Raw genomic sequence first — 25,556 nt, 5'->3', positions numbered from 1 at the left:
TTCTCTAAAACCTCCTATTACTTGTACACTAACGTTTTGTGATTTACACCTCCAAAACCTCAGTGCCGTAGATTTCTGCAGACTTTCCCCATTTAAATAATAGTCAGCTCTTCTATTCTTACCTCAGTATCCCACATTATATTTCATCTGCAGAGTTTTTGTCCACTCACTCAATCCATCTATATCCCTCCATAGACTTTGCGCTATCTGCAGTACTTTGCTTCCTTCTTCCAAGCCATTAATGTACATACTGCAAATAATTGTGACCCCAGCACTGATCCTGATGGCACACAACTTGTTACAAATTGACATCCTGACAATGGACCCTTTATTCCCAACTCCTTGTCTATTAATTCACCAATCCTCTATCCATGCTAATATAGTAATCCCAACAAGTAGCCTTGTGTGAGGTACCTTACCAAATGCCTTTGAAAATCCAAATATATTATATCTATTGCCTCTCCTTTATGTATCTTGTTTGTGACCTCTTCAGAGAACCCAAATAAAATTGTCAGGTCTGATTTCCCCTTCACGAAGTCATGCCAACCATGCTCAATTTTATTATGTTTTTTGAAATATTCTGCAATACAGAGGAACCTCGATTATCTAAACGAGATGGGCAGGCACTATTTTGTTCGGATAATTGATGATTCGGTTAATCGATTCAATACCTTTCCTCTGGGGCTCTGAGTTTTCTGTTAAGTCTGCTCCTCATTCTGGGGACTAAGCAGCAGCAGACCATGCGCATGAGCCCCCGTCCCTGGCCCGTCCACAACCCCGTCCAACACTGTCCCCAGCCTGCACCCCACCCCACCCCTTCTCGGGAGCAGCTGGACTGGACACCAACAAGTCTGCTGCTGCAGATACTGCCTTTTAGGTGGTGTGTCCAAATAGCGTGCGCGCGCACACACACACACACACCTTTTTATTGCAACTTTTTTGACAGGTTCCACCTTTACCCCGTACAGGACAATGTTGGAGAAATTATCTGGGGAAGGGGGCTTTAGGGTACACGCCTGTGTAGAACTCCAGGGAAAGTGTGGGAAGAGAGAGAGAGAGAGATGGCGGGAGGTCAGTCATTCAGAGACGGTGCCTGGACTCCCACCAGTCCAGGACTGTTCTCGGCAGCATTGAGTTCACTTTTAATCACCGTAAACAAAAGATCAGTGTTGGAAACACGTCCTTGATGTAATGTTTCTTGTGGGACCTCAAGATCTCCTTTGGATAATCCGATATTCAGATAATTGATATTCAGATAATCGTGGTTCCTCTGTATATACCTTGTAGCACTCTTAAGATTTTCCCAATGACAGATGTTAAGCTAACAGACCTATAGTTACCTGTTTCTTGTTACCTTCCCTTTACCATTCAGGGTCTTACACAGCAGTTTTCTAATCCTCTGGGACTTTTTCAGAATCGAAGGATCCTTGGAAGATCATTACCAGAGCATCTACTATCTCTACAGATACTTCCTTTAAAATCTTAGGATCTGTGATGCAACCCATCAGGTTCAGGGGACTTTCTGCCTTTAGCACCATTAGTATGGTGTTCCAAGTGGACTGACGGGCAGTCCTTGGAGCACCTACCCTGCCAGATCCAGGAATCCAAACAGCTTGAACTATTTTAGTTGTGTCAGAGCACCCAGGAATGGCCTTGGCATGGTTGCCACTAGTTCTCCAGTTACCGTGATCCCGTTCGCCAGCTATTAAATCCAGTTCAAAGCTTATAAATAATTAATTGGTAGAACACAATTTAAATATTACTACAGTCAAAGTTTTTTGCCTTGCACTCATCAGCATTATAGCTGACATGGTGAGTCATGAAGACAAACCCTCTTGTATATATCACCGAGAAACCCACTGATGGGCCGGGTGCTGGCAGGTGGGACTAGATTGGGTTGGGATATCTGGTCGACATGGACGGGTTGGACCGAAGGGTTTGTTTCCATGCTGTACATCTCTATGACTCTAAGTCCAGCAATTATTTTTCTCTTGATTTTGAGGAAGACAACCCAGTCACGCTGTGCGACAAATCTAATGAATAAGAATTTGGACTTTCATTAAGAAAGACTTGCGTTTTGCTGATTAGTCACATTTGTTAAGTGTGTCTATTCCAGGCACATCCTGGTTCTGTGGGAGTTAGACCCCACCCGTTCAGGCTGCTTCTACTGTTCCAACTTTGACAAAAGAAAAACCAAGACTTCACAAATTGTTTACTCTAGTGGTTCTGCATAGACTGCTTTGTACCTCTGGCTTAAAACTTCTCTTCAAAACAAAAAAAAAAGACAAAATACACCTCTTAAAGCCATGGCCTATGTTGTCACAGCCATGTTTGTGCACGCTGCCCAAGAAACACAAAAGTGATGCCCCTATTTTCAGCAATACCCTATTTAGTCAGCCTCCACCTCTCTGTGGAAAAGAGAGTTCCAAAGATTATGAATCTCCAAGAGAAGAAATTTCTAACTTAGAATTAAATGAGAGGCTTCTTATTTTTAAACTCTATTCCCTAGTTCAATGTACTCACATGAGGGGAAACATTCTCTCAGCATTTACCCTGTCAGGCTCCCTCAGAATCTTGTATGTTTCAATAGGATCAATTCCCACTGGCCTAAACTCCAACAAGTATAGACCCAATTTGCTAAATCTTTCCTCATAAAGCAATCCTCTTATGACATTTTGTCGTGGTGGTGGCGGTGGTTGTGGGGTGTGGTCTTGTCTTGAATTATGCTTCAAGGCTGTTTTTTAAAAAGTATGTAAACATCTAGTGCTGAGTAATATGCCAATCTTTCATCTGTTTACAGGATCATTTTTCTCTCTCTGCACAACCCTATTACATAAAGAATTGAGTGATGTGTAAAATTGCAGATATGAACTAGAATCTTCCTCAACATAGTAGCACTTGTACCAATGTATAAAAATGGAAATCAATGGATATCAACAAACATTGAATGTTCAAACGCATTACATCTGCTACAAAACAAATTGTAACTATTCGTTGAAAATATAAGATGCACTTAAACTCAGCTTAACCTTTCCCAAAAACCATTTGTTTTTACCTTCCCTTTTCTCACGACGTCGCTCTTGTAGTGGTGAGGTTTCCTGTTCATTTTTGCCTTTTTCTTGGCCAGAGGACCTGTGTCTTACTGGGCTATGTTTTCTCTGCGGAGATGAGGAACGGGGAGCATATGGTGATGGGGAACGCCTCCGAGAGGGTGTTACAGCAGGATGGTAACTTGGCGAAGAGGATCGTTTGTGGTGTGGTGATGTTGACTGTCTTGTTCCAGGTGAAGCTGACCGTGAAGATGGGGAATGCTGCCTAGACACCGTGGGAGTTTGATGTTGACGCTGGGAAGATGGCGATCTGCTAGAAGGGCAACATTCTGAAAGTTAACTCAAACCTTTAAAGTATCTTTAAAAATGTCTTTAAATATAACTGTGCCTCTGTAAATATCAAAACAAACTCAACTTACAATTTCTAAATTCATATTCATGCTCACGTTTACTAATCAGGCTTTCAATTAAATTTTAGAATAATGCTTTCCATTCAAATAGACACTTTTCTTGATATTCGGCCTTTTCACATAATAAGCTCTTTCAAGTTTGTTTATGCCCTTGGTGTTAATGAAAAAGAGACAAACGAAGCCAACGATTCACCAGCTTCACAACTGATATTACGTTTTCTCATTCTGGGTTATGGCTCTATAGTCAAGGGGAGGTTATTGACATGTTTCAGGCACAGTGGAAAGCTTCATTAATGGTAACGAGTAAAGATAGGCCAACAGTAACTGGTAACAATATTCCACACTGGCCATGCAAGCCATTTAACATTCCCTCTCATTATGTGTTCAATTGTTTCATTAAGTTTATAATGTTATAGTCATTTACGGAGTGGAAAGAGGCTATCTGGCCTGTCTAGTCCAAGTCACCTCTCTACAGAAAAATCCAGTCAGTCTCATTATCCAACTTTTGCAAGATTATTTTCTTGAATTATACATGCAATTCCCTTCTGAGATCGCTGACTGTCTCCACTTTCACCACCCGCTTGGGCAGTGTTTTCCACTCTCTCCATGTAAAAAATAAAGAACTCTCTCACAAATAACCCTGCAATTGCCTGCCCAAAACCTTATACTGCGGTCTCCTGGTCCTTGTACCATCAGCAAATAGGAAGAATTTTTCTTTACCTATCTTATAAAACATAGAAGAATACAGCGCAGTACAGGCCCTTCGGCCCTCGATGTTGCGCCGATCCAAGCCCACCTAACCTACACTAGCCCACTATCCTCCATATGCCTATCCAATGCCCGCTTAAATGCCCATAATGAGGGAGAGTCCACCACTGTTCCATGAACTCACGACTCGCTGAGTAAAGAACCTACCCCTAACATCTGTCCTATACCTACCCCCCTTAATTTAAAGCTATGCCCCCTTGTAATAGCTGACTCCATACGTGGAAAAAGATTCTCACTGTCGACCCTATCTAAACCCCTAATCATCTTATACACCTCTATCAAGTCACCCCTAAACCTTCTTTTCTCCAATGAAAACAACCCCAAGTGCCTCAGCCTTTCCTCATACGATCTTTCTACCATACCAGGCAACATCCTGGTAAACCTCCTCTGCACCCGTTCCAATGCCTCCACATCCTTCCTATAGTATGGCGACCAAAACTGCACACAATACTCTAGATGTGGCCGCACCAGAGTCTTATACAACTGCAATATGACCTCAGTACTCCGGAACTCAATTCCTCTACCAATAAAAGCCAGTACGCCATATGCCTTCTTCACCGCACTATTTACCTGGGTGGCAACTTTCAAAGATTTGCGTACATGGACACCAAGATCCCTCTGCTCATCCACACTACCAAGTATCCGACCGTTAGCCCAGTACCCCATCTTTTTATTACTCTTACCAAAGTGAATCACCTCACACTTAGCTACATTGAACTCCATTTGCCACCTTTCTGCCCAGTTCTGCAGCTTATCTATATCCCGCTGTAACCTGCCACATCCTTCCTCACTGTCTACAACTCCTCCGACTTTCGTATCATCCGCAAACTTGCTCACCCAACTTTCTAACCCCTCCTCCAGGTCATTTATAAAAATGACAAACAGCAATGGTCCCAAAACAGATCCTTGCGGAACACCGCTAGTGACGGCACTCCAAGATGAACCTTTGCCATCAACTACTACCCTCTGTCTTCTTCCAGCCAGCCAACTCCTAATCCAAACCTCCAACTCACCCTCAATGCCATACCTCCGTATTTTTTGCAGTAGTCTACCATGGGGAACCTTATCAAACGCCTTACTAAAATCCATATACACCACATCTACCGCTTTCCCCTCGTCCACCTCCTTAGTCACCTTCTCAAAGACTTCAATAAGGTTTGTGAGGCACGACCTGCCCTTCACAAAACCATGCTGACTATCCTTGATCACATTATTCCTATCCAGATGTTCATAAATCCTATCCCTTACAATTCTCTCTAAGATTTTGCCCACAACAGAAGTGAGACTCACCGGCCTATAGTTACTAGGGTTATCCCTACTCCCCTTCTTGAACAAGGGAACCACATTTGCTAGCCTCCAATCTTCTGGCACTACTCCTGTAGACGAGGACATAAAAATCAAGGCCAATGGCTCTGCAATCTCCTCCCTTGCTTCCCAGAGAATCCTAGGATAAATGCCATCAGGCCCAGGGGACTTATCTATTTTCACCCTTTCCAGAATTTCCAACACCTCTTCTCTACATACCTCAAAGCCATCCATTCTACTTAATTGTGACTCAGTACTCACATTGACAACAATGTCCTGTTCCTGATTGAATACTGACGAAAAGTATTCATTCAGTGTCTCCCCAATCTCTTCAGCCTCCACACGCAACTTCCCACTACTATCCTTGACTGGACCTATTCCTACCCTAGTCATTCTTTTATTCCTGACATACCTATAGAAAGCCTTAGGGTTTTCCCTAATCCTACCAACTAAGGACCTTTCATGTCCCCTCCTTGCTGCTCTTAGCTCTCTCTTCATAATCTTGTATGCCTCTATCAAACCTACTCTTAATCTCCTTTGCTCCAAAGAGAAAATGTCATTTTCTCCAAAATAAGCTTATTGCTTAAATCCCCCATTCTTGGAACTGTTCTGGTAAATCTCACCTCTCCCCTCTCAAAGGCCCTCACATTTTACCTCATGTGTGGTGATCAGAACTAGATGCAATTCTCCATTTGTGGCCTATTCAAAGCTTTGTTCAGGATAATTTCCCTGCTTTTGTAGTCAATGCCTCTATTTATGAAGTCCAACGTGCAATATGCTTTTCCAAGTACTATTTCAATATGTCTGGCCACCTCCACAGATAATAAACATGCACCCCTAGTCCTACTACCTCTGCACTGTGCCATCAAGTCTATATTGCCTCTGCCCACTGCCAAAAGTACCTCACCTTTCTCTCTTGTAAATATCAGCTGAACGTATTTGTTCATTTACTTGTATCATTCTCACTGTTTACCGCATGTCCAGTTTTGGTACCAACAGTAAATTTTGAAATTCCAATATCCAAGTTATCTATCAATTGAATAAACAATGATCCTAGCACTGACCCTTGGGAAATCCCCTGGCGAGTAGTGTCCAGGCTGAAAAACGGGTTTTTTGTACAACTCAATGTCTTCTGCCTTCAAGTTATTTTTTATGATAATAATCCTTCTATTCCATGGGCCTCATGTTTTGTTAACCAGCCTCTTACATGGTACTTTTTCAAATAGCTCTCTTAACATCCATGCAAACATCCACTGCATTCCCTTCATCATGCTGCTCTGTACATCAAGAAATAGGTCCAGCACACACTGCCTTTTATAAATCCTTGCTGACAATTCTTAATTCACTCAAACCCTCCAGTTGCCTTCTGATTCTTTCCCCCAACGATTATAGTTTCTAAAACTTTACTCACGAGTGACATTAAACCAATTGCCATAAAGTTACTAGGACTGCCCTCACACCTTTTTTGGAATATGTAATCCGAATCCACTGACACTTTCTGCTCACCCATGGAAGATGCCAAGGCTGTAGTAAGTGTTCCATTATCTACACCGTCACTTCCCTTTGCTAGTCCTCCAGACCAGGTGTATTATCGATGCTTAGTACAGCCAGTCTTTTTGGACCTCCTACTTTCCAATTTTCACCCACCCACTGCTATCCCCACTTCTGCCAATATTTTGTCAGCTTCTTCTTTCGTGGTAGATACCATGCATCCCAGGCTTGTCCTGCACCCCTAAGCATACACTGTCTTCTTTATCCCTAATATTCTCAATCTCATTACCAAAAGACTTCTGGCTTTGGTCTGCCACCTTTCGCCCTTGTTGGAACGTACCTAGTCTCCTTAAAGAGCCCCCATTGTTTAATTTCAGTTTTACTCGTCAGCCTTTGGCTCCAATGTATCCTGGCTAGACCAATTCTCACCCATTCAAATTTGCTCTCATTCAATTTAGACGGGCTTGTTTGTTCCTATTCTTCTGAACTACTAGTCTAAATTTATGCTACACTGATCGCTCTCACCTCGGGGAACCCCACAAACATTTGTCGAACATTTTTAATAGACCAAAAACATTGTGGCAGAAACCTCATCTGCTGAGGAGTGTCCTAACCAGCAGGCGATCCATTTAGCCTTCCTCTTAAATAGGCTAGCTGAGCTGTTGAAAATTTCTGAACCACCAGAACTATAATTAGATCATCTTTTACAACAAAACATCAAAAAAACCAAGTGTACTTAATGTGTGGTGATACTGCCTGACAATTATCCAGCTACAAGTTGGATACTTTCAGCAGAAAAACCAGATGAACGTGAACAATATAAAACTTTAACCCTCCTTCAAAGTGACCATCACTTTTCTTATCCACATATCTTTAAAAAAACTTCATCTGGTGTTCAACCTAATTGCTCTTTACTGACTAAAATCTCCTCAAATACATGCAAATAATTTGAAACCTGTATTCTCATCTCAGTAAATTTTAAAACAATTTCAAAGGTTTCACTATCAGCATTTCTTAGTCATTGTTGGAAAAGAGAATCCAAATGGAGAAAATATGAATCACAGATGGTATCTTATTGAATTTCATAAGCATTGTTAAGCAAAATTAACAATGGTACGTCCCTATATTCAAAACTCCTAAACATTTACTCAAATACTTATTACTTCAACTTCAGGAATACACCACCAAACTTAAAAAATATCACTGCTAAATGAACTATTACCCAAATATCCAAATCAAGAAAAATAGCCCATTCAGCCCCTCAGCTTGCTCTGCTGTTCAATAAGATCATGCCTGATCTGTTTGTATTTCAGGTTCCACGTTCCCATCTACCCTCAATAAGCTTTGATTCCCTTGCCTATCAAGAACCGAACTATTTTCACCTTATGTATATTCAATGATGTCATCTCCCCCAACTTCTGAGAGGAGGATTTCCAAAGTCACACAGCTTCCAGAGTGAAAAAAATTACCTTTGCACATACTTTTAAAACAGTACCCCCTAGTTCTGGACTCACTCATGAGAGGAAACATCCTTTTCATGCCCATCTTTACAAGACTATTCAGGACCGTATACACTTAAATAGGTCACCCATATTTTTAAAGTCCAATGGAAATAAGCCAGTCCAACTGAACCTCTTCAAAATATTGGTCCTCTTCAAAATATACTTTCCGACTAACCTTTGGGTCATCTGGAAATGTAGCTACTCCCCATCTAAGTTACTAATATAAGTTGTAAAATGCTGTACCTGTACAGAACCTTTGTGGTATGCCACACATTACAACCTTCCAATCAGAAAAAGGCTCATTCAAGCACATTATTTCCTGCCAGTCAATCTACTATCCATGCTACACCACAAACTTCTCCTTTATCCCATAAATGATTATTGCATACTTTACAGTATGTCCACAGGCTCCCCTTTATCCATTGCACGTATTAATCCTCTGGTAAACTCCAATAAATTGATTAAACATGGCCTCCCTTTTGCAAAATAATAAACTCACTTGAGTTTCTCTATGTGTCCAGCCATAACCTATTTAATGATAGATTCTAACACTTACCCCATGACAGACATCAAGGTAATTCCCCAAGCATTTCCTGCTTTCTGCCTCCTTTCCTCCTTAAAAAGAGGTGTTATATTTGCTACTCATCTGGTTTGATGCAATGGGGCGGCACGGTGGCTCAGTGGTTAGCACTGCTGTCTCACAGCACCAAGGACCTGGGTTCGATTCCTGCCTCAGGTGACCGCGTGGAGTTTGCACGTTCTCCCAGTGTCTGCGTAGGTGTGCTCCAGTTTCCTCCCACAATCTAAAGATGTGCCAGTCAGGAGAATTGGCCATGATAAATTGTCCATGGTGTTAGGCGCACTAGTCAGGGGTAAATATAGGGTAGAGGAATGGGTCTGGATGGAAACTCTTTGGAGGGTTGGTGTGGACTTGTTGGGCCAACAAGCCTTTTTCCCACACTGTAGGGATTCTAATCTTCTAATCTAATCAATCTTTCAAGAGTCTAGCGAATTTTGTAAAATTAACAGTGATGCATCGTTACCTCATAAGCCTCCTCTTTTACGCTCCTTAGGTGAATATTGCATCAGAACCTGGGGACTGTCAGCTCACAGCTCCATCAGATTGCTCAATCCTATTTCTCTAGTTTCAACCTTTTGATTTACAGCAATTACTGGAATAAATTTTGTACCTTCCATCATAAAAGCAGAAGCAAAATATTTGCTCATTTCATCTGCCATTTCTTTTTTGACTCCCCATTCTTACTCTCTAGAGCAGTGATTCCCAACCTTTTCAATATCAAGGTACACTTCAAAGAAAAACAATTGTGCGCACACCGATTTTTTCCAACTAAATTGCTTGCTCATAAATGTCACATTTACTTGCCATAACAGGAACGGAGACACTGAGTGATTGGAAAGGCTTCCTGCCGTCCACCCATCATCCAGCTGCCTCTCACAAAACACACCCATCTGGTACAGGTCGCTGTGTGGCCCAGTCATAGAGAGGAAGCCCAGACGCTGGTGACAGCAGCTGTTTGCCTGCCTCAAACCTTACAGGACTCGGACAATGCTGTGCAAACACCTCTGGCCTGGACTCAGTTCCAACAAAATGCAATAAGACAAACTCTGTGCGCTGCAGCTCCCGCATTCAACATGTTCTCGACGCAACCCTGACGATCTGCAGTAGCAGTGGAGTGTGATCAGCCTGGATCAGCTCAGCAAAAGGCCACAGTGACATACTCACTGGCAATGCACACTGAGTGACAGCGCCGTGCGTCAATCAGATGATGGGAACTGTCTACCCTCACTCCAGCAACAGGGACGACTGCTGTCAGAGGATAACATGGCACGGCTTCCCAATAATCTTACACACATTTCTCACTTTGCCATGGCATACCAGAATGCCACAGCACACTGGTTGAAAACTACTGTTCTACTGGACTTCACTGACTTTTTTCCCTTTTAAACACCTTTTGAAACTCTTGTGATCCATTTTTGCATTTCTTTCTAGCTTCCTCACGTACTGTAATTTCTTTCCAAGGGTAATTATTTAGTTATTCTCTGCCATCCTTTATTTTTGAGCCAATCAAAAGAAATTTCCACAACAAAATATTAGACAATCAAAGAACTTAGTCATGCATGATGATTAGTTATTCCTAAATTTCCAATAAACACTCTAAACTGAACACTAAACCACAAGACTTCATCTCCCTACAATGGAGCCTCTGTACCATTTGTAGCCTTCTTCAAGAAGGTTAGCTGAGAAAAGATTGCCCAAAGGCATTAACAAGGCAGAAACTGTAATAATGGTCAGAAATGCCACTGCTAATTTATTCCCAAAACACCTATACTAGAAGTATGTTTTCACTTTAATTACTAGAAAAATGACCAATAGATAGTATCAAAGAGCAGGTGGACAGAAGCTTCATTCTGCTGTCAAGCACATGGCATGGTCTTGGACAGAGGTCAAAGAAAAGGGAACACACAATGGCCACCCCTGTTGAAAAGTTATCATTCACTGCTTGGCCTTTGTGTCATAAAGAATTAGGGAAATGTTTTCTAAGCAGACAGCAACTTTAACAAAAAGGTCCTTTTCTTTCAGTTTTTGTGAAATATATGTATTCATGAGATGTGGGTTGAACTGGCATTTGTTGCCCTCCAGATTGTGGTGGTGAGCTGCCACCTTGGATCACAGCAGTCTATTTGGTACAGGTACAGCCATAATGTCACTAGTGTGGGAATTCCAGGATTTTGACCCAGCAACACTGAAGGAATGGCAATATATTTCCAAGTCAGGATGGGGAGCGAAAGGGAGAGGAACTTACAAATAATAGTGTTGTATCTGCTGCTCTTGTCCTTTTAGATGGAACGAGTCATGGGTTTGGAAGGTGCTGTCGAAGGAGCCTTGGCGAATTTGTGCAATGTATCATGTAAATGCTGCTGAATGTCAGTTGTGGAGAGAGTGAACATTTGTGGATGTGTTGTCAACCAAGTTGACTGCTATGTTCTGTAGAGTGTTAAGCTTCTTCAGTGTTGTTGTAGCTGCACCCAGCCAGGCAGTGGGGAGTATTCCACCACACCCCTGACTTGTATCTTGTAGACAGACTTTGGGGAGTCAGAAGGTAAGTTACTTGCCACACAATTCCTAGTCTCTGACCTGCTTTTGTAGCCACTGTGTTTATATGGCTAGTCCAGTACCATTCTGATCAATGGTAGCTCCCAGAATGTTAACAGCAAGGGCTTCAGCAATGGTAATATCAACGATGGTCAAGGGATGGTGGCCAGAACATTACTTGTCACTTATCGTCCAAACCTGGATCAGGCTGGGTCTTGCTGCATTTGGGCTTGGACTGTTTCAGTATCCAAGGAGGACCTAAACATCACGCAGTCATCAGCAAACATTCCGAATTCTGACTTCCCCTCTGATAGAGGGAAGGTGATTGGTGAAACAGCTTAAGATGGAGTTAATTGTTGTGGCTTCAAAAAATGTAAAGTACGTTTACTTCCAAGTTAAAATTATTTTTCTTCCAACTTACTCGAGTAAAATAATGCCGAAAACAAAAGTAGATGTCACATCAAAAACTCAATTCACCATCGCTACATCTTGAGAAAATATTCCTCCTTCCAGCAAAAACTTGCCTTGTACAACAAGAATCACATTGGTTTTAATTTGATGACACAAAAATAAGTAAAACATCTCTTACCAATTAACTAGAAATCCAATCCAGTTTTAAATTCTAAACTGCTCAATCACACTATATAACTGCAAACATAACGAATGAATGTTTACACAACATGTTTTCACATATCATAGTAATCCATAAAAAAACCTGCTACTTACTATGTAGAAAACATATGTATGTACCACACCCTTTTTAAATATTTCAAGAATATCCTACTCCTCTGTCACCGTCACCCTCACTTGCTTCTTGTCACAATTTTGAGGATTCTATACCTGTGACGTGGGGAGAAAGAATGCTTCCGAGAAGAGGAAGATGAAGTTGACTTAGGTGGAGCTGGAGAGAGTGATTTTCTCCTTGCTGCTGGTGGGGAATATTCTCTGGAACGAGAAGAGGTGCTGCCAGACTGTTCCTCGGGACTTAGAGACCTCTTCTGTCTATGCAGGCTATCAGAATGATCCCTGAAAGTTGAACAAGACAGAGATCTAACCTGCAATGGTGTATTGTATCATTTCTTCACTTTCTCTGCCAAGTGTGGCAGAAGCCATACAATGTCTAAAATATTCAGAATTTGTAAGTTTATCATATATTGGGCAGAGCGAAATCTGTTTGAAGAAAAAAAAGAATAAACTCATGACTTTTGTTGGAAGAATAATCTTCCATTAAATCGCATATGGATCCCACGCACACTTTTTTTTTCTATAATATTCATCCATTTAATGGATAAATTATTGGGAAGAGTAAGTGTTGGAAAGAGAGAAGTCACATACTGTCTGGTTGGGTAACACTGATTTAAGAGAAGAAGGAACGTGACATGCACAATTGTGACATTTCAGATGATATGCTAGCCCTTTGAAATTGATAATGAATTTTGACGAATGTTTCAGTGGCATCGGCTTGTCAATCAAACCACAATTAATTTGTTGCATATGCCACTTAAATTCTATCCAATCATTAGTAAGCTCAGACAGCTATTTTGTTTTTCTGATTTACTGCAACAAAGATCAATGGTAAAGTGATAAATTACATTACCTGAATCAAATAGCTAAATAAAGATTAAATACTGTGCAACATGGTTTAAAATTCATAATGCAGAACAATGTTCTGATTATTTTTAAGTTACTTTAGGCTCTAAGCAGGAGTTAACTGTTCAAAGATTAATTAGCACTTCCATAGAACCACAAACTTGTTTGGGCAGTCTGCTTTTCCAAATATTAATTTGACGATCGGAGACAATTACTTAAAAAGACAGCCTTCGGCACATTCATTGGAAAATGCGACTGACTTTAAAATGGGATACTAAATCAGTGCATGGAATCTTGGAATTTTAGATCTATTTTTACATCAATCTGTGCTGTAGACTGAAAAGCATAAAGCGGATGAAGATGCTTCATTTCAGCCTTCATTAATCATTTGAAAAGCTCACCAAGAGATATGCTGCTGCCGATTAAATATGGCTGCACGGGGTACATCTAATGCAAATCAAGGACCAAACATAATGAGAAGCCCAGGTTGGATATATTTGATTCCTCTAAAAAATGCACTGTAAGGGAGCTGTTGCAGTTGCTGTGGTAGTGACCCTACTGCTAAGGCAGGAGATTGGGGTTGAAGTCCCAACTGCTTCAGAGATGTATAATTATATCTCTGCATAAGTTGACTGAAAATATCTGAAATACATATTGAATTCCAGTGTACATGGTTACATTAAATTATAAAATAATTAAATTGGGAAAAGAACCTTTATGTTTACAAGCTAAAGGTGCCCTCTCTGACCTTTTAAACCCTATTTTTTGTTGGTGCATCAAGGTCTATAGTATCCATGCAAAAAGACTAAATAATGTACCTACATGAAGCTACCAAATATCTGAGAGTAATAATTTCAAGAAAGATACAATCTCCAATGTAGGGCTTCTGTGGTGCAAGGTTAGTGTCCCTACCTATGGGCCAGGAGGCCTGAGTTCAAGTCCTATCTGCTCTCGAGACGCATATCATCATCTCTGAACAGGCTGATTAGAAAATGTCTACCACTGCTAATGTTGTCCATGTTGTATGATCATATACAGAGGATATGACAGATGGTTAGGAGCTTGGTAAGGAAGGGAAATAAGACAAAATCAGATTAAGCTTTTTCAAGAGACAGTATCACTGACCTGTGTTTTTCTTTTTTCTCTTTGTGCTTTTCTACATCCCTTCCTTTTTCTCTACTTTCACGGGCTTTTTCTTCAATTCTCTCCTTCGCCCTTAGTTTTTCTTTATGCTTTTTAGTTACAGGAATCTCTTCGAGAATAGGTGGTGGTGGGCTTGGAGTACGAGGTCCCTTCTTTTTACCCTGCTGCACCTTTGAAGATCTTCTGAAAGGAAGATAGTATATTGCTGAAACAAAGGCTTCTACTTAGTTAAATAATAGAAGCAGATCAAATTATTCACAAGATTGCCAAGTACAAAGATAAAGAGCAGTGGATTTTACAGAAGTGCTGTGTGTCTAACCTGCTGCTGGTCAATTGGTGAAGGACCTTCCTTGCCTCCTCTGGGAAAGCCCATCAGTGTTCAGCAAAACTTGATCACTTAATAGCTGACAGCAGACTTTTTCCCAGGATCAAAGGCCCAAGGAGGGTGAAAATCCCACTTAATGAGAACTGCTGGCCAATCTGAGGCCCACAGTTCCTTTGAATTGCAACTCCATTGTGCAGGCTGTGATTGATGTTGGAACAAAACCAACTAGTAGCCCAGATTACAGGAGAGACCCAGACTTCATTATCGGAGGGATTTTACAAAGTGGGAATTACAAAAAGAGGGAGGGAGGGATTTCAGCAGCAACGGTGACGATGGCCTTCACAAGGTTCCACATCCCCCCCCAGACTTCCCAATGCCACATCCCACAGTGGGGCACTCAATGTGTTTTGACACTTCCCATTTCCCTGAACATTTGCTACAATGTGCCAGTGAAGCCAAACTGAAGATGGAGGAACAGCACCTCATTTTCCGATTACACACTTCTGGACTGAACTGTGTTCAACAACTTCAGATCATAAACACCATCTTCCATTTTGATGTACTTTTTCTTTCCTTCAGTTCACTTTCAGCAAGAATTGACTGATATTATTTTTAACACCTCCTGTGGATTTATGGGTCTTTACTCTGCAACAATCACTTCACTATTGCAAGATGGTAGTGGGGTAGAATGCCCCAGCCAGAGCTTGTCCACTCTGCTCGATCTTCTTCTTTTTCTTCCTTAGTGATTTTTATTTCTTCTTCTCCTTTTTCCCCCTTCAATTCCCAACCTCCAGCATGCGACCACTCGCAGTATCCGGCGATGAATGCTGCAAGTGACGATTCCCACCCTGGCGCAGTGGCAAGACACGATGTCCTGAGCTGGCGCAGTCACCTCCTCCCTTAAGGGCCTCCTGGTGTGACATGGCAACCTAGCAGCCTCCTGCAGTGGACTCCCACAGTGGCCTCCCAGCATGATGGGGGCGATTTTCTGGCCTTCTGCAGCAGGTTGCTGGCCCGGTGTGGACTGAAACCTCGGTGCGAGCGTGGTCTGCTGTACTGAATTTTTATTTCTATAATGCTGGACATTTTATTTCTGTATTGTCTAAAATATTCTAACTAAAGAAGCTGTGCCTAGGTATCTAAGTCAGCACTGTAACTGGTGACATACAAATCGTTCACTATACACCTCGGAGTATATGTGACAATATTCTATTCTATTCTATTATTTCTTTTATTTTAGAACACTTTTGATCTCTAATCTCCTGTGCATGCTAATCTTTTCCATACTGTTCCATTGGTTCCTTCCCCAACCTTTTTCAAAAGCATAAAACACATCACAGTTCTGAAGGACGGTCAGATTGGAATCAAAATTTCAACTCCTTTTTCTCTTCACCAAAGCTGCCAGATTTGCTGAGTTTCTCCATCACTCTGTTTCAAAAAGGAAATTTGATTTTTGTTAAATTGCAGCCTTACTTGGAGAAAGCAGCCGTCTTTGCAGATACACAATTGAGAAAGGGAGAGATTCTAAGCTGGCCCATTTTAAAAATGTAGGAGTAGGTCATTCAACCACTTCAGCCTGCTCTTTCATTTGATTAGTTCATTGCTGATCCCGATTATGGCCTCAACTCCATTTTCTTGTCTGTCCCCCATAAGTTCAATTCCATTGTTGATCAAAAACCTGTCTAATACAGCCTTGAACATATTCAATGGCCCAATATCTGAGGGATGATAAAAATGTGGTCAAGATGATGGCAGTGTAGGATGCTCTTGTCAGAGCTCCTCTGCTCGACCAGTTCGTTTCCTTTGTTTACCCTTTTTTTCTTCTTCTCTCCCCTCAGCAACAGGAGCGAATACTGGCTCTGCAGCAGGCACCGGCAACAAATTCCTGGTACAGCATGTGGGCTACAGGTCCCAGAATACCGTGAGCAGTGAGCCCTGGTACAGCATGTGGGCTACAGGTCCCAGAACACCATGGGCAGCACGCACTGGTACAGCATGTGGGCTACAGGTCCCAGAGCACCGTGAGCAGTGAGCCCTGGTACAGCATGTGGGCTACAGGTCCCAGAACACCGTGAGCAGTGAGCCCTGGTACAGCATGTGGGCTACAGGTCACAGAACACCGTGAGCAGTGAGCCCTGGTACAGCATGTGGTCTACAGGTCACAGAACACCGTGAGCAGTGAGCCCCGGAGCAGGGCATGGGGAACCAGCCCCTGAACATCGTGAGCAGTGATCCCTGGGGTAGGGCATAGGGAAACCAGCCCCTGAACATCGTGAGCAGTGATCCCCGGGGGAGGGCATGGGGAAACCAGCCCCTGAACACCGTGAGCAGTGATCCCCGGGGTAGGGCATGGGGAAACCAGCCCCTGAACACCGTGAGCAGTGATCCCCGGGGTAGGGCGTGGGGAACCAGCCCCTGAACATCGTGAGCAGTGATCCCCGGGATGGGGCGTGGGGAACCAGCCCCTGAACACTGTGAGCAGTGAGCCCCGGAGCAGGGCGTAGGGAACTAGCCCCTGAACACTGCAAGCAGTGAGCCCTGGGGTAGGGCATGGGGAAACCAGCCCCTGAACACCGTGAGCAGTGATCCCCGGGGTAGGGCGTGGGGAACCAGCCCCTGAACATCGTGAGCAGTGATCCCCGGGATGGGGCGTGGGGAACCAGCCCCTGAACACTGTGAGCAGTGAGCCCCGGAGCAGGGCGTAGGGAACTAGCCCCTGAACACTGCAAGCAGTGAGCCCTGGGGTAGGGCATGGGGAAACCAGCCCCTGAACACCGTGAGCAGTGATCCCCGGGGTAGGGCGTGGGGAACCAGCCCCTGAACATCGTGAGCAGTGATCCCCGGGATGGGGCGTGGGGAACCAGCCCCTGAACACTGTGAGCAGTGAGCCCCGGAGCAGGGCGTAGGGAACTAGCCCCTGAACACTGCAAGCAGTGAGCCCTGGGGTAGGGCATGGGGAAACCAGCCCCTGAACACTGTGAGCAGTGAGCCCCGGAGCAGGCTGTGGGGAACCAGCCCCTGAACACCGTGAGCAGTGATCCCCGGGATGGGGCGTGGGGAACCAGCCCCTGAACACTGTGAGCAGTGATCCCCGGGATGGGGCGTGGGGAACCAGCCCCTGAACACTGTGAGCAGTGAGCCCCGGAGCAGGGCGTAGGGAACTAGCCCCTGAACACTGCAAGCAGTGAGCCCTGGGGTAGGGCATGGGGAAACCAGCCCCTGAACACTGTGAGCAGTGAGCCCCGGACCAGGCTGTGGGGAACCAGCCCCTGAACACCGTGAGCAGTGATCCCCGGGGTAGGGCGTGGGGAACCAGCCCCTGAACATCGTGAGCAGTGATCCCCGGGGTGGGGCGTGGGGAACCAGCCCCTGAACACTGTGAGCAGTGAGCCCCGGAGCAGGGCGTAGGGAACCAGCCCCTGAACACTGCGAGCAGTGAGCCCTGGGGTAGGGCGTGGGGAACCAGCCCCTGAACACTGTGAGCAGTGAGCCCCTGAGCAGGGTGTGGGGAACCAGCCCCTGAACACCATAAGCAGTGAGCCCCGGAGCAGGGTGTGGGCAACCAGCCCCTGAACACTGTGAGCAGTAAGCCCTGGAGTAAGGCATGGGGAACCAGCCCCTGAACACTGAGCAGTGAGCCCCGGGGTAGGGCGTGGGGAAACCAGCCCCTGAACACTGAGCAGTGAGCCCCGGAGTAGGGCATGGGGAACTAGCCCCTGAACATCGTGAGCAGTGAGCCCTGGGGTAGGGCATGGGGAACCAGCCCCTGAACACAGTGAGCAGTGAGCCCCGGAGTAGGGCGTGGGGAAACCAGCCCCTGAACTCTGTGAGCAGTGAGCCCCGGACTAGGGCATGGGGAACCAGCCCCTGAACACTGTGAGCAGTGATCCCCGGGGGAGGGCATGGGGAACCAGCCCCTGAACACTGTGAGCCATGATCCCCGGGGTAGGGCGTGGGGAAACCAGCCCCTGAACACTGTGAGCAGTGATCCCTGGGGTAAGGCATGGGGAACCAGCCCCTGAACACTGTGAGCAGTGAGCCCCAGGGTAGGGTGTAGGAAACCACCCCCTGCACACCGTGAGCAGTGATCCCCGGAGTAGGGCATGGGGAACCAGCCCCTGAACACCGTGAGCAGTGAGCCCCGGTCTAGGGCATGGGGAACCAGCACCTGAACACTGTGAGCAGTGATCCCCGGAGTAGGGCATGGGGAACCAGCCCCTGAACACTGTGAGCAGTGATCTCTGGGGTAAGGCATGGGGAACCAGCCCCTGAACACCGTGAGCAGTGAGCCCCGGTCTAGGGCATGGGGAACCAGCCCCTGAACACCGTGAGCAGTGAGCCCCGGTGTAGGGCATGGGGAACCAGCACCTGAACACTGTGAGCAGTGATCCCCGGAGTAGGGCGTGGGGAACCAGCACCTGAACACCGTGAGCAGTGAGCCCCGGGGTAGGGCATGGGGAACCAGCCCCTGAACACTGTGAGCAGTGAGCCCCGGTGTAGGGCATGGGGAACCAGCACCTGAACACTGTGAGCAGTGATCCCCGGAGTAGGGCGTGGGGAACCAGCACCTGAACACCGTGAGCAGTGAGCCCCGGAGTAGGGCATGGGGAACCAGCCCCTGAACACCGTGAGCAGTGAGCCCCGGTGTAGGGCATGGGGAACCAGCACCTGAACACTGTGAGCAGTGATCCCCGGAGTAGGGCGTGGGGAACCAGCACCTGAACACCGTGAGCAGTGAGCCCCGGGGTAGGGCATGGGGAACCAGCCCCTGAACACTGTGAGCAGTGAGCCCCGGAGCAGTGAGCCCCGGAGCAGCACATGGGCTACAAGTTCCGGTGCAGCATGTGGGGAACCAGCCCTGGGGCACGTTTTGAACTTCCCTCAGATATTGGGCCATTAAATATATTGAAAGCTGTATTTGATGGGTTTTTGTACCTAAGATGTTGCCATAAAAAGGCAGACATCATAAAAGCTTTTCACTGTACTCCTAAAGGATATTGTATACTAGGAACCTATGGTGACCCAGTTAGAAGGACAGTTACTCAAACCATAAAACCCACCACTTGCAGTGGTACGGGTGTACTGATATTAAAAATACAGTTTAAAACTGTCACACCAACCTTTGTTGGTCTCCTACAGGCGATGAAAACCTTGATCCTTTTTTCTCCTTCTTACCAGATGAAGATAACTTGGGACTTGTTCTACGCTTAGGAGATTTGCTTGTCTTTCTTGGAGATGGGGAGTGCTTAGTTCTCACTGGTTCGGGAGAAATCTGCAACATATCATATATATTTGATTTTAAAATCTAGTCTCAGATGTTAACATTTGTAACAGAAATGAATCTGCAATGGTCTAATAGCTGTGCCGTAATCATATATATATAGTCATTTACAACTGTAACCTCTAATTACCTCTGCTGCAAGTTTATTTTGCCACTACTTTTTACCTGCTAACAGGCTTCAGAAAGAAGTCAAACACACACTTTCAGGTATAAACAAACTTTGTGATTGGGAAGTTTAGTAACTTACAGTGAATTTTTAAGAAGCTTAACATAGGTACGAGAAACAGAAATTACAAAACAACAGCTTAGCAAACAAACCGCAGTCTTTAACCACTTTCCTTTTTGAGGAGACATTTGAGAGGATTTCTATCATGTTCATGCCCATGTTAGATTGCCACACATTTGCTCATTAATTGTTCAATAAATTAACAATCGCTTGAAACTTGAATGAGGCTTGTAATGATTTACTATTACTTATTGAAAATTGAGACGCGATCCTGTGGAGACAAGTGAGTAACTCCAACAGTTTGGAAATAAGCACACACCTCTCTCCCTTTAACTTAGGTTATTACATAACATTTAGTCAAATTTTAAGAAATGTGAAAATGCTTTCAGGGATATTGAGTTTTGGAACTCATTTGGAGAGTATGCCAAGAAACAACAGCCACAAAAAAGCCAGCATAGACATAAGGATATTGTTTCAAAAGATGAAATATCAAACTGCCGAGATGTATCAGGTTAACTGGAAAACTGCACACTCCTCCTCAATTAATCCTTGAACACCTGCTCACAAATAGATCAATTTCCACTACACTTTTATAAATACAAACAATAAAAAGTTCAAAAACCGGAAAAATGTTTGCAATGTTTATCATAATATATTCAATTTAAGCTGTGGCAACAAGAGACCTTTAGTATTAAGTATTGGAAAACATGTCACATTGTTAGCATGCTTTGACTCATTATGATGTCTAGGTCTTGCCACTGAGATTCTAACCAAAAGACATTTCCATGTTCACAAACCTCCTTCTTGATGACTATTTCCTCTCTTTTTTCCATGTTCTCCTGTTCAAGTTTCATCAGCTCCCGTTGTATTTTCTGCCGCTTCAGCTCAAGGGACAGTTCATGATCATAATCATAGTTAATATCTCCATTATCAGAATCTGTAAACACATAATATTACCATGATAGAACAACAGCCACGCATAAGAAATGAATAGTCTTGATAACCTCGCCAAACCATCTCCTCCCACAATGGAGTCAGGACTACTGAAATTATTAAGGTGGAAAAACAATATCTCAAACAACCTACATATTTTTAAAGCTTCCTATTCATAACTAGATATTTAACTTGCAAAATAAATATGTGACCTTAGCTTTGGTAAAATGCCCTGATTCAGTTTAGAAGCTCAAAATAAGAGCAGCATTGTTTTGAAAGAATCAAAGGTTACAGTTTAGGTATGACTTCCTGAAGAGTCATATCCTATTAGCATTCCACTTGCTGTTTTGATTGCATGTCAAGTCACTGCAGTGCAGTACAGTGGCAAGGGTGCTTATACTCCTAGGTCTCTAACACTTGTTTGTGTATACGTTTACATCCATCCTCTGCATTTAAATTTAACTGCCGTTCTTTGTATTACTTACACAATTTATAAAACTCATTTAATTCCTCACTAAAGTTTGATACCGCATATATATCTAACTTGTTCAAGAAAGCTTCTGCATCTAAAATTGTTTTTATATTGCAGATCAAGAAGCAAGCCAGCACAACATATAAAATCAATAGAAGTTGTTCTCAGTCAGAAACTGTATTTACGCCAATTTCTCAAGCATTCTGCTTCCCACCACTGATACCATTTAAGCAATCTTTCAACCACCACTGGTTATTCTGAATTTCCAACACTGAGTGGAATTTTGTGGGCCTTTCAGAGTTGGATAGGAATGAAATAGGTCTTTCTGAAATACAGTTGGGAATTCACTTAAGTCAACAAGGTTGATCAGCAACTATCTCCTTCTGAATAGAATTTGCTACTCAGTTTATTCAGTCATCCAAGATACCGTAAGGTTACCATTGACAGCCAGCTATTTAATCTGATGGGTCTACAGTTAATTGGTTTGTTCTGACTATACTTTTTTTTTGCAAATGGATAATATATTAGCTATTTTGCAATGCAAGAGGACCATGTACTAATTGACATAGAAAGATTAAAAAATAGCAATTACTTAAACAGAGAACTGCAGAATACCAACGTGTACAGGGATTTGAATGTTCTGGTGTACAAGTCACAAAAAGTTAGTATTCAGGCACAGCATGTACTCAACAAAGTTAACAGAACATAAAAGGATGGTATCCAGTGATACAGCATATTAGTGAGACCATACCTCAAATGCAGTGTGCAATTTTGGTCTCCTTATTTAAAGGAGGCTACAATGGCATTGGAGATTGTTCAGAGAAGGCTTACTAGATTGGCACTTGGAATGAGCGGGTAGTCTACAAGGACAGATTGGACTTGTTTCCACTGGAATTTAGAATACTAAGGGATGACTTGATTGAAGTGCTTGAGATTCTGATTGGTCTTGACTAAGCAGATGTGAAAAGGATGTTTCTTCTTGTCAGTCAGCGAGTCCAGAACTCGGGGGTCAGAGATGTAGAGTTCTTTTTTTCTCTCATAAGGTTTGGAATTTTATGACACAGAAGGCAGTAAAAATGAGGTAATTTAATAATCTGTAGGGTAGAGGTAGATAAATTGTTGTCAGGCACGGGGATCAAGGGCTATTGGGGTAAGATAGAAACATGGGATTTGAAACACAAACAGATAAGCTGTGATTGTACTGAATGGTGGAGAAGGCCGAAAGGACCAAATGGTATTTTCCACTTATTCTATATGTTTCTAGGACATCCTCTTAATTGATGTCACCTCAAGAAACTTGTTGTCTTTAAACACCTCAGGATTTTCCTTAAGATTTGTGACTTCAAAAATACCATTGAAGGAGACTAGCAGAACACATTAGAGAAAGGCAGGGACCTGGTTGTGCCAAGTCTTCTCTGTTTCAGGGAGTTTGTTTTATCTGTTCCTTGAAGCAAACTCCACCAGAAGGACAGCATCTCCGTGTATTTGGGGTCCACAATTCCTTGGCTTAGGAGCAGCTTATGCAATTTTCTAGGCCAGCATTGAATGAGCAGAAGCATGCCAACTCCAGATTGACAGAAGTGAGGTGTACCTGGAACACCAAGCCAAGCAGGTAGAATTTCTCAAAAAAGCAATATTTAGTTTCTTTTAAAATCTTGATCCATTGCCAAAGAAAACAACGCAATCAAAGGAATCGGCAGGCACAAACCCTGCAAGGACATCTGGGTGGCATTTCTAGAATGGCAGAACTGTGCTACATCCAGAACATCCATCATGTTTACATTGAAGTTGCTAATCTTACTAGAATGGACAATAGTTGTGGAAATCACATTACTTGTCTCTTTTCTGGCATTTTGAGGAAACATTCAATGAAAGTCATTAAGTATTCTTGTTCTTTCCCAGCTTTATAAATCTTTAGGGTTGTCAAGTTCTTCTAGCTGTTATAGTAGTGAAAAACCGTTGATATCACTATGTGAAACACTTCCATTGGACTCTCTCCCAGAATCCTCACTGACCCTCAACCATATTTTTAGAAATGCTTCTGAACCTTCCTATATTCTTCAGTGTCTGCCCTCAACCCCATCCATCTCTTTTCCTACAAGAGTTGCAAAATCTATTTTCCTCCATCTTTAATTTCTAACTTTTCATTTTACTTCTTCATCACCTTGTCCTAAGTCCTTGGTAAGACAAAACCACTGTTTTGTTTCTTAAAAATGTCAATAGCCAGTCATCACATAACTACATGGATGAGTAATTCACATTTCTTCCTTTCAATTAGTGAAGTTAAATCACAATTTTGAAAAAGTTACTTCTCATTGTTAAATCACTACTCGTTATTCCCTCTCAGTGGAATCCTACAGACATATGCAATGTTCCCATGGGGAACAGAGTAATCCCACATATTTGGAGAAATCCTGCTCAACTCTTTGAAAGAAACTTTGTTTTCTGTTTGGCTCATTTTGAACTGTTTCCTTGTTCAGACTGTCTTATTGCATTTGCTAAATCTATTGATATAGCAAAGTTCCTAATCGTGACCTCAACTTCAAAATGCTTTTATTAATGCCATGTTTGAATGCACATCGATTCTGGTTATAGAAATGGCATCTGACTTACCATCCCTGCCTGCTTCCCAATCAGCTGGTTCTTCCTCACTTTCTGGGGTGCGTTCCTTTGTAATTTTGAGGTTAGCATCTTCTTTTTCCCTGTGTCTGCTCCTTGAGGCATCTCTCTAAATAAAATTAGAATGCTTTTCACTGTACAGTATTACAAAACAACATACTGCATTTCTGCAAAGTTATTTGCTTTGATTTACTTCTTCATCATTTTGGTTTTTGCATCTAAATCTACCAACACAGCAAGTCTCAATCACAATTTTTTGGGGCTGATTATTTTAGTTCAACTTCCTCGAAAACATTAGTATCAAGAAATAAACTGAATTGCTTTAATTGTTATAAATTTCCAAAGATCCCAAAATTCCAAAGCAATTAAATCTAGCTTGCATTACACCAAAAGAGGGAATCAAGTTATTCTACATGAAAACTTTTCGAAAAGGTCAAGCATCATTTCATGCTACCAACCATCACTTTAGCTATCCTTCTCAACAACCAAAAAACTCTCAATGAGTCTTTTTTTTTTAAATTTAGAAACAAAAATTATTGCCTAAACATGTAAGAGTCAACCTTAATTGGAATATTTGTCAGTTAACTTCATAAATTCTGAAATAGGCATCGCCCTCACCCTTGTTGGAGATGAACTCTCATCCTGGGCTCTCTTCTGTGGCTCAGATTCTACATCTTGTCTTTTGTTCTTCATTCTCTCTCGTAAATCACCAGTTGGCCTTTCTGGAGATCTGTATACCCACAAAATAAAGTAACACACTTTTCTCTGTTGATGCAAAGCAGAAATGTTCCTAAGGGACTCTTGTTTCTAATCTTTAGATCAAAACACAGGCAACAGGGCATGCACAACCACTGTATTAGAGACATGCAGATGATATATTTATTGATGGATAACATGGCCCATGCAATTAAACATCAAGTTAATTTAAATGCCATAAATGTAGATAATAACTGATAACACTAAGCTCAACTTTAACTTAGCAACAGAAGGTCAAGCACATCCAAGCAAATCATTCTGAAGTTATTACTTTTTCAGATTATCGGCTGGGACACCATTAATCCAGGATACTACAATACTATTAACCTGAAGGGGCTTCAAATTTTTGCTTCAGTTTATAGGCAATTTGATACTTAAAAAGTTTAATAACAGCCAATCTATAAAACAAACACTTATTTCAGCGCTTACAATTATCAAGGTAAGATATTCTAGCTAGAGGTATCTATTTGGGCTCACCTAAACTGGGCAGCCTTCACCTAAACGATAATATCCTGGCTGTGTCTGGCAGGCTTGAATAGCAGGATCACCCTGGGACTGTAATTTAGAACG

The 25,556-nt window shown here is 42.9% G+C and overlaps 1 protein-coding gene across 12 annotated transcripts in view; it reads right to left on the bottom strand.

The window, feature by feature from the left end:
• zc3h13 (zinc finger CCCH-type containing 13) overlaps positions 1-25,556 on the bottom strand; it is a 98,782-nt gene that overhangs the window by 48,413 nt on the left and 24,813 nt on the right. For 6 of the 12 annotated variants that reach the window (XM_043700326.2, XM_087993045.1, XM_087993053.1 and 3 more), the window contains 7 exons: positions 24,849-24,960; positions 24,225-24,339; positions 21,004-21,143; positions 19,820-19,971; positions 14,357-14,557; positions 12,482-12,667; positions 3,056-3,363 (listed from right to left, as the gene is read on the bottom strand). In XM_043700326.2, coding sequence (XP_043556261.2) covers positions 3,056-3,363; positions 12,482-12,667; positions 14,357-14,557; positions 19,820-19,971; positions 21,004-21,143; positions 24,225-24,339; positions 24,849-24,960 — 1,214 coding nt within the window. Of the gene's footprint in view, positions 1-3,055; positions 3,364-12,481; positions 12,668-14,356; positions 14,558-19,819; positions 19,972-21,003; positions 21,144-24,224; positions 24,340-24,848; positions 24,996-25,556 lie in introns of all 12 variants that reach the window. The other 6 variants (XM_087993047.1, XM_087993048.1, XM_043700337.2 and 3 more) reach the window with 6 other exon arrangements.

This window comes from Chiloscyllium plagiosum, unplaced genomic scaffold (genome assembly GCF_037043375.1).
Source record: "Chiloscyllium plagiosum isolate Xiang-an unplaced genomic scaffold, Cpla_swu_hap1 HiC_scaffold_12, whole genome shotgun sequence".
Taxonomy (NCBI): Eukaryota; Metazoa; Chordata; class Chondrichthyes; order Orectolobiformes; family Hemiscylliidae; genus Chiloscyllium; species Chiloscyllium plagiosum.
Note: the sequence above shows the minus strand (reverse complement) of the source record. Positions and strands in the feature narration are given on the sequence as shown.